Here is a 12,932-nt window from a genome sequence, read left to right as displayed (position 1 = left end):
GCCACGTTTCCCATTAGGAGTCTAGTACACTTGAGGGAAACAGTGTTGACTGGTTTTGTATTTTTTTTTAACCCCCAGAACAAAGTGCTGAGGAGGTCCCAGGGTTCAGTATGGCCTTTGTGGTTTTTCTTCCAGAGACCATTCTCAAAAGTGGTGATGCTTTCAACCCTTTCCACCACCTTGACCGTGCTCCTATGAATTGTCCATGGTTATGATGATCAAAGATATAAAGGAGTAACTAAATAAATAAAAACTATCTTTAAAGAGAGGTTGCGAAATGTACTCGAAAATGTTGGTCTCAAATTTAAAGATTGGTAGTTCACTTTGTATAATCTGCAAATGCATATCTGCCTAGTGAAATGGAAATATTATTTCGAGGGGATTGGGTCCTCCGAAGTATTCCAGATCTATGACATGCAATCACCACAGCTGTGCTGCTTCGTAAAATCGTCTGCGTCCTGCGTCGATGTCGATACGCCGCCCTCGAGGACCTCCGACGGCCAACGTCACTGGATGTTATAAGTAGGACGCACAACGCCTGTAGCCTCAGTTCCGTTTTTCCTGCGAACGTGTTCGCTTCGGAAATCTCTGCGCACCAGGACACTCTGGAGTTTGTTCTTTCTCGGTTCTTCGAACCTGTTGGTATTGTGAAGTATATTCTTCGTGAAGATGTCTACCTCGTCTTCCACCCTGCGTCCGGGCTTTAAGTAGTGCGGGGACTGTGGGTCCAAGATGTCGGTGACACTCGCACGACGCCTGCCTGTGGTGCCTCGGGGAGGCCCCTGACACGGATGACTGTGTTGACTGCCAGTCGCTCACGTCCAAAGCCTTGCAGGAGCGCAAGAAGTTGTTGTCGGTAGGTAAGGTGTCCAAGCCACGGAAGTCGAGGTCTGCAGGGTTTTCGACGGACGATTCGAGGGGCGACTTTCCGCATCGTCGTCTGAAGTCCAGTGGGTCTCGGTCCCTGAGTCGGTCCCACCACTCCTCTGCCTCTTCGAGGCACTCCCGGAAGCATAGTCATCGGTCGCCTTCCCTGTCCTCATCCGAGGACACTGCCCGTCGACGGGTCGCTTATCCCACCAAGCATGCGACGTCGGAGGAATGGGCTTCCTTCGGGAAGAAAATGTTAGCGATTCTCGAATCGCAGGGCACTGGTCCGTCCGCTCCTCCAAGTGGGATCGGTCGAGAGACACCACTCACGCCTTTGGGCTCGGGTGGTTGGCATGATTCGCAGGAGAGGTCCCGCTCGGACAAGGGGAATCGTTCTGGTCATGCCCGGTCCAGGTCCTGGTCCTCGACGCGCTAGAGACCGTGTGCTCCTGTGGTGTCTTCGAGGAAGACGTCGACGTCGACGCCGGTGGCGCCAAGGTCATCGACACTCTTTTGAGGCCCCGCCTCCGAAGAAGTTGTCGACGCCATCGGCGCCCAGGCTGTCGAGGGACACGCTCGGGGCTCCGGCCTCGAGGCCTGTGTCGATGCTGTCAGCGCCGCGTTCGGCGTCAACGCCGATTCACTCGACACCTTTCGAGGCTGTTTTGACAGGGGTACCCCGGGACTCGGTGGAACCCCTTAGAAAGGCTCTGGCCAAGGTCAAGCATGGCTTTGTTCCACATTCTGTGTCTTCTTACCGGCATCTTGAGTTTATTTCAGATGTGGATGAGGGCTCTGATGATGGCATGGTTCCTGATACGGTACCAGACGAAATTCTCTCGGGCCATAGCCAAATTGAGGACCTGTGGCAGTCCCTGCACGATGCCAGTGGGCTGGACACCACTCCGGAGGTGGTGTTTTGTAGGCCTGAGCCTGGCACTCGCGCTGACTCCTCGTACCAGCGCCTTATGTCTAGGGGTCAGAGTACTTGGGATGGTCTGCGCCCCCAGGGGATTTTCTTCAGGATGACCTTACGGATATCCTCGACCAAGGTCCACCAACTGACCCGGTACTGCCGTAACATATGGCTCTACTGAGGAGGGTGGCGGCAGCTTAGACTGCTCCAGAGAGTCTCCCGGCAGTGGGCAAGTCTTTGCCGCGAAAATACCGCCCAGCCAGTAGCGACCCCTGCTACTTGACCAAGCACCCCACTTCGGAGAGTTTGGTGGTGCAGGCAGCTACGGCCCCGGCAAAGCAGGTGTCGTATCCTACCATCCCTCCTGATAGGGATGACAAGCGTTTTGACGGCTGGGTGAAGAAAGTGTTTTCTTCAGGGGGTATGGCGCTTCAGGCGGCCAACTCCGTATGTGCCTTGTCACGTTTCACGCACACTTATGGAACACTTTTTTCTTAGCGGCTGAACATATTCCCGAAGGGGGCGAACGGGATGGTTTCCTGCCATGGTTTCCTTGCCATGGTTCAGGATGGAAAGGATGCCATGTGTGAGACCGTTCAGTCGGGTTTGGACATGGCAGATTGCGTCAGCCGGTCCATGGCGGCGAGCACCGTGATACGTAGGTTTGCGTGGTTGCGGACGTCTGGGTTTGCTCCTGATGTGCAGGCCCGGCTCCTCAACATGCCCTTTGACGGGGAACATCTTTTCGGCAGCAAGGCTGACGAGAGCCTTGAGAGGTTGCAGACCTCCAAAGCTGCTGCAAAGTCGTTGGGCGCTGCAGTTCGCCAACCTCTGCCTTTTCGTCCTAGGGGACAGCAATGGAGGGGAGGTTCCGTTATTATTCATCCTTTGGTAAAGCAAGAGGAGCTGCCAGTCAAAGGGGCCACTGTAGGAGTGCCAGAGGTGGACAACAAGGTACTTGAGGTGACAAGGCTGCTTGGGCTGTTGCCTCTTTGCCCTCAGGCAACGCCGCAGCTGCTTCAGCTCAGTCATGAGGCCATGTCCCATGGTTCGCCGGTTGTGGGAAGGCTGGCGCAGCATCTTGCAGAGTGGCGCGCCATTACTTCAGATGTGTGGGTTCTGAAGATCATAACCCATGGCTACTGTCTTCCTTTCCGGCAAAGGCCTCAAGACAATCCACCGGAGAATCTCTCTTTGAAGAATCCAGATCCGCTCCTTGCACAGGAAATTCAATCCCTGCTGGAGAAAGGCGCCATAGAACTGGTGCCTGTAGCGGAGAGGAACAAGGGATGGTATTCCCCTTATTTTTTGATTTCCAAGAAAGACGGGGGATTGAGACCCATCATGGACTTGCGCGGCTTGAACAAACTCCTCAGGAAGGACAAGTTCAAAATGGTTACTCTTTCTCAAGTCCTCCAGGCCCTTCAACTTCAGGACTGGATGGTGTCTCTTGAACTCAAGGATGCTTATTTTCATGTGCCGATACATCCAAAGCACAAGAAGTACCTGAGGTTCGCGGTTGGTGACTTGCACTTTGTTTCGGGTCCTGCTGTTCGGATTGACCTCCGCCCCGAGGGTCTTCACCAAGCTCATGGTAGTAGTGGCAGCGCACCTCAGGAAAGGGGGGGGATTCACGTCTACCCCTACCTGGACGATTGGTTGATCAGGGCGCGCTCTCCCGAGCAAGTCCTGGATCATTTGTCGGTCACCTGCCACTCCCTCCACAAGCTGGGCTTCTCCCTCAACTTTAAGAAGTCCCATTTGACACCAACTCAGAGGCTCCAGTACATCGGAGCTGTGCTCGACATGTCCCTGGGGCAGCGTTTTCCTCCCCAGGTGAGGGCTCATCACATTCAGCAGATGGTACACAAGTTTCAGCTTGCCCAGCGTCTCCCAGCGTTAGGGTTCTTGAGATTGCTCAGCCTCATGGCATCCTGCATTCTTCTGGTGCCAGAGGCCAGGTTGCGGATGAGATCTTTGCAATGGGCACTCAAGCTCCAGTGGTCTGTCCTCTGGCAGGTTGTCGGACCCTGTTCAGGTGCCGTCCTCGGTCGCCCAGGATCTTCTGTGGTGGGCCGTCGAAGACAATCTGATGAAGGGGGCTCCATTTTGGCTACCCTGGCCGGAGGTGACGATCGTGACGGACGCATCCCTCAAGGGATGGGGAGCTCATGCCAACGAGTTGACAGTCAGCGGTCGTTGGTTTCTGTCAGAGTCCAGACTCCGAATCAATCTGTTGGAGCTGAGGGCGATCAGGCTAGCCTTGAAGTCTTTTCTGCCGACTGTGCGAGGGAAGAATGTTCTGATCCTGACTGACCAACAAGGTGGCCAGGCACTACCACAACAAAAAGGGGGGTGGGGCAGGGTCACTTCCTCTGTGCAGGGAGGTGATGCAGCTCTGGTTCTGGGCAATCCAGCAGGAGGTTTCAATCTCGGCAGTTCATCTGGCCGGAGATGAAAACGAGACGGCGGACGCTCTGAGCAGGCAGAGCGCGATCTCTCACGAGTGGGAGTTGGCTCAGGAGATTCTCCTGGAGATCTTCGCCCTTTGGGGGACCCCTCAAGTGGATCTCTTTGCCTCCAGTGTCAACCGGAAGTGCGAGAGGTTCTGCTTGCGGGAATTTCCTCCAAAAGGAGCCTTAGGAGACGCGTTCGTGGTGGAGTGGTCATTCCCACTGCTGTACGAATTTCCTCCAGTCCCAGTCATCCCGCAAGAACTGCGGAGGTTACGGAGGTTCGGTTCCCGGATGATCCTCATTGCTCCAGCGTGGGCCCGGAGGATGTGGTATTCTGGTTGCCGGGGTGCTTGGCACAGGCAAGGCGGCCACGAGATGCTCCAGGAAGGTGAAAAGAAGGCAAAACTGGTTATCCCCACCAGTCAAAGGAAGAGGACTCTCCGGACTGGAGATCTCCTCTGTCGTCGGGAAAAGTGGTGAGACGGTTCAGCAGGGCTCCACCGGTAGTGCCGTCGTTGCAGGTCGGCTCAGCTTCTCCCTCCTCAGATTCTTAGGTCCTGTGGCGACTTCTGAAGTTACAGTCCCCCAGCCCTGCTTTTATGCAGCAAACCCCCATTCATTCAGCCTAGCTGTCAATCAAACATGTTAAGTGGTAAGCCGGCCGGCTCACCACTTGGGCCAATCACACAAGAGTGCGACTTGAGTTGCCAAAGCAACTCAGTCCAGGGTGCCTAAACCCCCTCCTACACCCTCTGTGGTACCCAGAGTTGCACCACTTTTGGAGGCTTCTGTGGAGAAGCCCGCCAAAAAGTGGAACAAAGGGCTCGACTTGGGTTGGAGTCACAGAAGAGAACACAAATGCCATTTTAGAATAGAGTCCTGGCAAAAAATACCAACCAGTGAATTAATATTGAATAAATAAACCGGCGGTATGTTCGAGGCTATAGGAATTAAATAATTAAAGCTGGTATCCTCGAACAATGGGAAAATCCCATACAGATATTTTCGCGGTCGAATATAAAAAGTAGTATCCACTGCCACCAGCCAAAACTCGATCAGGGGGGACGGAGACGTGCCCCCTCGAACAGACCCCGGGGCAATCGAATTTCCCCGACCAGTACGTCCACAACATCATGGTTTGTACTAGTTTCTGTTCATAATTTGGGACTAGTAAAGCCAATGGTGACTTTACATGCCCTGGGAGATAGTAGTCAGTCCCAGGGTATGGAGTCTATGTTGGGGGGTCGCTACGACATCCCGTGGGTTGCGGCACGGAGGGTGCTGTGTAACCTACATCCAAAAACACATGAAACCATACGGAGTAAAAGACCCCATAGCCCATAAAACACATGGAAAGACAAAGGAACACCTCAAATCATGTCTAAGAGTGGGAGTAAACTTAGCAGGAGAAAAAAATAAACACCAAAAATCCAGCAAAGCTGCTGAGGGACTCACTAGGTTTGGGAAATTAGCCTTTACAGAGAATTCTCCCTAACGGAGTGGACAATCAACTCTTCATTGGTTACGCTGGAAAGCGTTTGGGACAAGCTGTGATGAAACAGACTTTGTCTCGCTGGATTATTCTGGCTATTTCTGAGTGTTACCGCTTGGCGGGTAAGGACCCACCGGTCGGCTTGCAGGCCCATTCTACCAGGGGTATGGCAGCCTCTACTGCCCTACAGAGGGGTGTTCCTATTCGTAACATCTGTGATGCAGCCACCTGGGCTTCGGTACATACTTTTGTACGTCACTACTCCCTCGATTCCATCCGAGGGCAGGATCTGGCTTTTGGCAAGGCGGTCCTTTACTCCGCAATTTGATTGGGCTTTCTAAATTTCTGTTTTCTAAATTCTTTTCCCACCTCCTTGCATTGGTACTGCTTTGGGAGTCTGTCATAGATATGGAATATGTCTGAGGACCCAATCCCCTCGAAGAACAAGTTACTCTCTTATCTGGTAACGTTCTTTTGATGGGATGGTTCGACGACGTATTCCATATCGCTCCCTCCCTGCCTATCCCGCTACAGAATTTTTTATGCGATTGCAGCTTACGTTTCCGCAAGGCTTTGTGTGTCAGTCTGGCAGAAGACTGGTGCCACACGTTCTGGGGAAAAAACGACAACTGAGGCTACGGGCGTCGTGCGTCCTACTTATAACATCCAGTGACGTCGGCCGTTGGAGATCCTCGTGGGCGGCGTATCGACGTCATCGACGCAGACGCCAAAGATTTTCCAAAGCAGCACAGCTGTGGTGATTGCATGTCATAGACATGGAATACGTCGTCGGACCATCCCATCGAAAGAACGTTACCAGGTAAGAGAGTAACTTGTTCATCTGCCTGACTTGCCGGTGGATGGAAGGCCAAATATTCCTCTATCACTAGTGTAACATTCCTGAATAACTTGCAACTCATCACATTTTCTCCACGCAGACTCAGGCAGCATTCGTATATATTTTATTAAAATTTTATTGTAAAGTGCATTTGTGGTTTACATGAACCATGTACACCCTTCAAGACCAATCAAATACATGTCAAAGAAGCAACTGTTTATATGAAACATGTCACTTGCATAAACTTAATTTTTTTTGTATTGATAAATATTTTGTTTCTGATGGTTTTTACCCTAAATATTTGAGCTTTTATTACAGTGAAGAAACTGAATGTCTTCCAAATGGCTTCCAAATAGAATCTTTTCTGATTCTGACAATGGCTAGGCTTTCATTTTTCAGAAAAATGTTTTGATATTTTTTCGTTCATTGAATTGTAGAATATTTGTCAAACTAGCAATACAAAGATTTAAACGAAAAATGAAGCTGTTAATGGTACTGATCCGTTCTCACTGTTGTACTCTTGGCCCGTCTGTACTCTTGCCCCAAGGCTGATTTTTGTCGCACTGTGTTCTTGCTTTCATACAGTTCTTTTTTTCAGGAGCCTCCCTCCGTTCGAGTAACATCCGAGCCCATCTTGCCATCCGATGATGATTTGGCTGAAGCAGAGCGGTTGAAATCTGAAGGTGAATCTTGAATTCTAATGTGATTTGTGCTTGCTGTTGACTGTGCACTGTTTACTTGATCGACAATGGTAGATAGGAGTGTGCCTGAGGTTGGTGCCCGCTGGAGGTACTAGATTTTAACATCTGAGCCTATGTTTAAACATTGCTTCAAGTTGCATGTACAGTTAGCCAGTATATTCAGTGTTCTTTGAGCTCTCGTTCTGTTTCTACCTCTAATTCTCTAGTTGTCCCTCTAATACCGCTCCCTTCCAATGATGCTGGGGTTTGTTAGGGAGAATATTCAGTTTCTGTGCTAATTGCCTTTAATCTTAGAGACCCCCAGCACTTGCTGGAATCTGGATACTTTTTGATTTTCACTTCCCGAGTGAATGGAACCTTTTGCCACTCGCTCCTGCATTTTTGTAGTGACACTGATGAGTCTCTTGGACTCCTCTAAATGTTTAAATACATTTTCTTGTGAGAAGTACTGTTCTCAAGAATAGTAGGATACATTTTATCCTACCTTTCTTTTTCTTTTGTGGGTCCAGCACACACCACCTTATGTGGAGTGCTGTGGTGTTACCTACGAACTATTTGTCCTACTTCTCATGTAACTTTTTGTTATACTGACTGGTGGCAGTGGTTACTTTTAACTACCTTTTGTGCAGGTTACTAGCAGGCTGGTTTCTCAGCTGCAGTACAGCACCCATGGGAGACCATTTTTCCAAAAATGGCCCCTGTCTTTTTTTTTTTTTTGCCATTTGTGGTTTCAGGTCTGGGCCTTTCCTCTATCCTTTAGAATAGGTTTGGGTCCTGTGAGAAACCTGAAGGTGTCTCACCTGCTAGTCCCTGGGGGATTTGTCATCCAGGTGGACAGGACACAACCTTCGCTTTTGGATCCAGTTCCTGGGGGTGGAACAGTGCAGGAGGATGACCTGGAAGAGGGGTCTTCGGGGAGTGGGACACTGGACAGCGAGACGCGGTATCCCCTTCCTTTTAACAACTTTACCCCATCCTACCAGGATATGTGGGAACACAACCCCCACTCCTTTTCCGACACACATTCTTTCTCAGACAACTCACTGTGGGGGGGAAACTAACACCTCACCGTATCCCTGACATGTCCCACTACAATGGTCAGGCAGGGTCAGGCAATTACTGATTATTACACACACACACACACACACACACCTGACTTGCATCCCACTTTCACACAAGGATAAAAGGCTGAGCAAGGCAAAGCACATGAGGAAGCAGCAGTCCCAAGATGGAAGTTTAATACGATGTGGAAGCCAGCAAAACTGGAGAGGGTTGCAAGAAGGGAAGTGCCCTTGACCTTTTCACCGAAAGAATGTATCTTTCATGAGCCTTCCAGAATAGGAAATGTAAGACCTGGAATTAAAGCTGAAGAATATTGCATTGTGTGTCGGAGGTACCCAGGGCTCTCCCGCATCAATAGTCAAGGCGGGGAAAGGAGTTTGCCGCTGTGGTACTGTCCTTGGCTCCTACAACAAAGCAGCGCTAGTGAAGTCCCCACAGCAAGTGAGTTGGACTGAATGATGCCAGACCGGCCTGTGTGGAAACCAAGGTTGCAAGCGGCAACATTGTATAAAGAAAATTGAAGAGAGCACTGTATGAAGCATATGTGGCAAGCATTGCAAATATAATTAGAACAGCAGAAGAGTGGCTGAACTTTGAAGCTAATACAATACCGTAGACAGAGTGGTCCGGCATCATGTGGGTGCTCATTCGAAAGTCTGTTAGGTAACCAACTAAAAGGTAACAAATGTTAAAAGAAAAGGAATTGTGTAATCAAAGTGGTCCTGCAACGGGTCAAGCCGAACCCTGAGCACATTTGAAAGTCTTCATTCGATACATGATGTAAAATTCACATTGGTCCAAGACCGGCTGAGGGAGACGAATTGTGTTAAAGGGATCAAAGTACGGCTGAGGGGGATCCCGGGTGAACTGTGAGTCACCCAAAAAAGGAATATCCTTTGAACATTGTATAGAAGGGTTCTGAGCCTGGATGAGGGGGAGCCAAAGTGATGAACATTGTGCTAAAGGTATCAGAGCCTGGCTGAGGAGATCCGTGGTGACTAGAGAATAACCTACAGTGACTACTTGTGAGAATCTAAAGAGGAAAGGAACTTGTTTATTTGGTTACATCAGGCCCTTGTGGTAAACGGACTTTGAGAACAAGGAGACTTGTTCATTGAAGGCCCTGATGCTATTGCTTCGAACTGTATGTTCGTGTTAAAGAAGCCAGAGATTGTGCTACGCTCGAGTGAACTGCCTTATCCCTTGCTGAAAACGTGGGGAAGGGAGGCCAACGACCTGAACCTCCTGACATATTTTGAATAAGTCTTTCTTTTCCATAACCTGGTTTCCCACACTTTGTATTTAGAGGTAAGGATTGGCAATATTATTTTTTAGTATAGGCCCTTTTTGTTTTCACAAGACACGACTAGGACTTGGTTATTATTTTTTTGATGGTCGTAGCTTGCTCCCATCTGTAGATTTAGGATTAGAAAGGCGTTTATCACACCCTTATTTGAAGTTCAATAAACCACCTTCAACTGTGGTCACGTGTCTGTCTTACTGTTGATGCCATGCCTTCCTTACTGTCCTTGACTTGTTTTGCCTTTGGCGGGCTTCAGCCCTGAAGCCCGCCCAGGCTCCACTGTATCTGGGAAGGCAGGAAGTGAAGGAGGAGCCCGAAACTTCGCTGTCCTTTGTCTCCAGGAATACTTAGCTGAATACAAGTTCTAACTGGGCAGCTGCATGGCTGTGAATGAATGGGATTGCATATAAAAAACAAGGATTTTTGGACTACAGGCAGAGTCCACCACTGGAACAAGGAATCGGAAGAAGAGCACAGACGCCAGCAGCACCTTCCAGGACCGCAAAAGCACTGGTGAAGCCTTGCAGCCGGGCTGACCCAATTTTCATATAGACAGGAAAGACCCTCCAAGGATGACGTTCTCCCTTAGGCTGGTGGAACCCACTAACCTCAAGACCTGCTTAGTTTTGGGCCAACCCCTGATTTACTGTGACCATTCTGGGTTGCAATATCCTAATACCCAGGGTACCTGGACCATCTTGGAGTGCATTGTCTTCCGAAGAACGAATCCGGCTGAAACTTCGCAGGCATCCATGGGGTCCTACAGAAGCAGGAATACTTTATCAAAACTCCCCCCACCAGAGTTCAGGACCAAGGAAAATCCAACCAGGGATATTTGTTCCTTCTTGGCGCAGAGAAAGGCATCAAAACCTCAAAGAGCCGCTGAAGTGAGTGGAATCCGTTGCTGCCGAGTCCCTCTCCAGAGTGCTGCTGCAGAAGCCAGCCAGAGCCCCCCAACCACCCTCTTCATCACCACGACCAAGGAGCAGGAATAGGGGTCTGCATCAGGAAGGAAGCCAGCTACAAATTTAGCTTAATCTTTAAGGTACCTTGGGGCTGGTGGAATAACTGTTTGCCATTTTTTTGTGCTTTCTGGCTTGGGAAGTGCTTCATTCTCCAATTTAGAGTTGACCTCAACTCCTTTTCACAGGCGTTACAGCTTGTGCACCACCAGGTAGGCTCCTCTTGAGCTCCTGTGTTTCTTAAAGAACTACTGACTGGTGAACATTTTCTTTGAAGAGCTGCATCAGAAACAGGACTATCCACTTGACTTTGGTTGTTCTGGTTTCCTAAAGGTTCCTCTTCTCAACCCTCTTGCCTTTGCAGTGTTGGTTCCTCCATAGGTTTTAAATTGTGTAACACTTTTTATTGCTTGGAAACGGACTACATACATCACTCTTGGCGAAAGGACTATTATAACAGTTGCTAAACTGTGATTTATCCAATTCTGAAACTTTCCCTCCCAAACGCTTGTGTAATCTGTTTAGATCACATGCTATGCATAGGCCGGCATCTAGTGGAAGCTTATTGTTAGTTGCTGTGTTTTTAGATTAACTTAAGTGCCTTGTGTAGATCTATATTTTATATAACTTTGTGTGTAAGAGTGTGTGTAAGAGTTTACTTGGATCCTTGTGTTTACTGATTTCAAGGTACTGCTCTTCAGCTCACATTACCCCTCATAAGATGAGCCTGGCTGCTCAGCCTCTCTACCTACTTGTGTAGTACAGGCCTATATTAAGAGTTGGGTCCCTAATACCAATAAATAAGTCTTATGAAGTCCCACACCAGTTGGACTTGGAAAAACTTGCCTAACAGGGATGTGCTGCTTGAAGTCTGCTCCCCCTTGCTGTTTTGCCTCGGATGCGAGGTTATGCCCTCTGCATCAGTGTCCTCTCCCTCCCCCCCCCCCCCACACACCCTGCAAACTGATGGTGGTGGCTTCCACTCTTTCCCTCCTTTAACCTTTGTTAGTTACTGCCCTTGACATGCTCGCTTCTAATCCTGATGCTAAAAAAGAGCTCCCTCCATATGGGGTTCAAGGCCTCCAATGTTTTATTTTTAAACCGAGCTGTAACAGTGTGTCCCTGATCCTAGTAAAATGCCCCCTTCTCCATGTTGTCCCTTTTCTGATGCTTGTGGTCTTCATCACTACTCCTTCATTTCTGATGCTGGCTGTGCACTTCTCCACTCCTTGCTTACTCTTAGCAGATTCATTGTTTGCTAATTCCTTCTTACTCCCTGTATCAATGTTTGCTAGTTTGTAGTTCTTGTCCCCCTTCATCACTGCTGCCGCTTTGAAAGCTAGAGTTGTTTCCCTCTCTATCATTGGGTTACAATACCTCCGATGCTGTGGTTATTTATGGTTTATTGGCCCTGCAGTGATTTGTGTCGGCGTGGCCCTCTCCTGACTACCAAACCACCTCTTCCGTGGACTGCTGTTTTTTGTTCTAACTTAACCTTAGCCTGCCATTGCTTTAATCTGTTTTTGGCACTTTCGTGCTCCTTGATGAGTGGGTGGCTTTACTAGAAATCATATCCTTTGTCTGGTTCTTTTTGGTATTGACTATATGCACTTACTCACTCTTTCACTCTTTATTTTTGTTGGTCTAGGAAATGAACATATGAAAACTGAAAACTTTGAAGGTGCAGTTTCATGCTATACAAAATCGCTGGAATTGAATCCTAGCAATGCGGTTTATTTCTGCAACAGGTATAATGTATTATTTTCTTGGGCTTCTCTCTGAAGTCTGATCTCAACCTCTTGTTTCTCCTTTAAGATACTGTCATTTGCCATCACCTCATCAAACGTTTGGCTGCTCCCCTGTGAACACCCATGTCATTCTCCATTCTATCCACTCACGTATTCATTGTCTTTTAATGTTTCTATTCTAAAAGGGTGAGGTATAGAATCATTAAACGATAACAAAATCTGGGTGTCATCTGCGTAGAGGTGTACTTGAAAACCAAGGTCCGAGATTAAGGAAGCGAGAGAGGCAGTGTAAAGTGTGAATATAACCTGACCCCTGAGGACCACCATGTGAAAGAGGACTACGGGAGGAAAGACCTAGCCAAGAAATAAAGGATTGATTAGAGCAATAGGAAGAAAACCATTTTAGAACAGTACCAGAAAACCCAAGTGATCATAGAGTAAAGTAGAATGATCAACCGTGTCGAATGTGGCATTGAGGTCCAGCAAGATCAATAGCGATGACTGTTTATGATGGCACGTATGAAGAATATAATTGGAAACTGACGGAAGTGCTGTTTTCATGGAGAAGTCGCGTCAAACTAGAT

The 12,932-nt window shown here is 48.7% G+C and overlaps 1 protein-coding gene across 7 annotated transcripts in view; it reads left to right on the top strand.

The window, feature by feature from the left end:
• The window catches only part of SGTA (small glutamine rich tetratricopeptide repeat co-chaperone alpha), a 728,086-nt gene that overhangs the window by 269,909 nt on the left and 445,245 nt on the right, over positions 1 to 12,932 (top strand). For all 7 annotated transcript variants that reach the window (XM_069646646.1, XM_069646641.1, XM_069646636.1 and 4 more), the window contains exons 4-5: positions 7,171 to 7,255; positions 12,249 to 12,348. In XM_069646646.1, coding sequence (XP_069502747.1) covers positions 7,171 to 7,255; positions 12,249 to 12,348 — 185 coding nt within the window. The remainder of the gene's footprint in view (positions 1 to 7,170; positions 7,256 to 12,248; positions 12,349 to 12,932) is intronic.

This window comes from Ambystoma mexicanum, chromosome 1p (genome assembly GCF_040938575.1).
Source record: "Ambystoma mexicanum isolate Mex_15411 chromosome 1p, UKY_AmexF1_1, whole genome shotgun sequence".
Taxonomy (NCBI): Eukaryota; Metazoa; Chordata; class Amphibia; order Caudata; family Ambystomatidae; genus Ambystoma; species Ambystoma mexicanum.
This window is presented reverse-complemented; position numbering and strand designations above follow the sequence as displayed.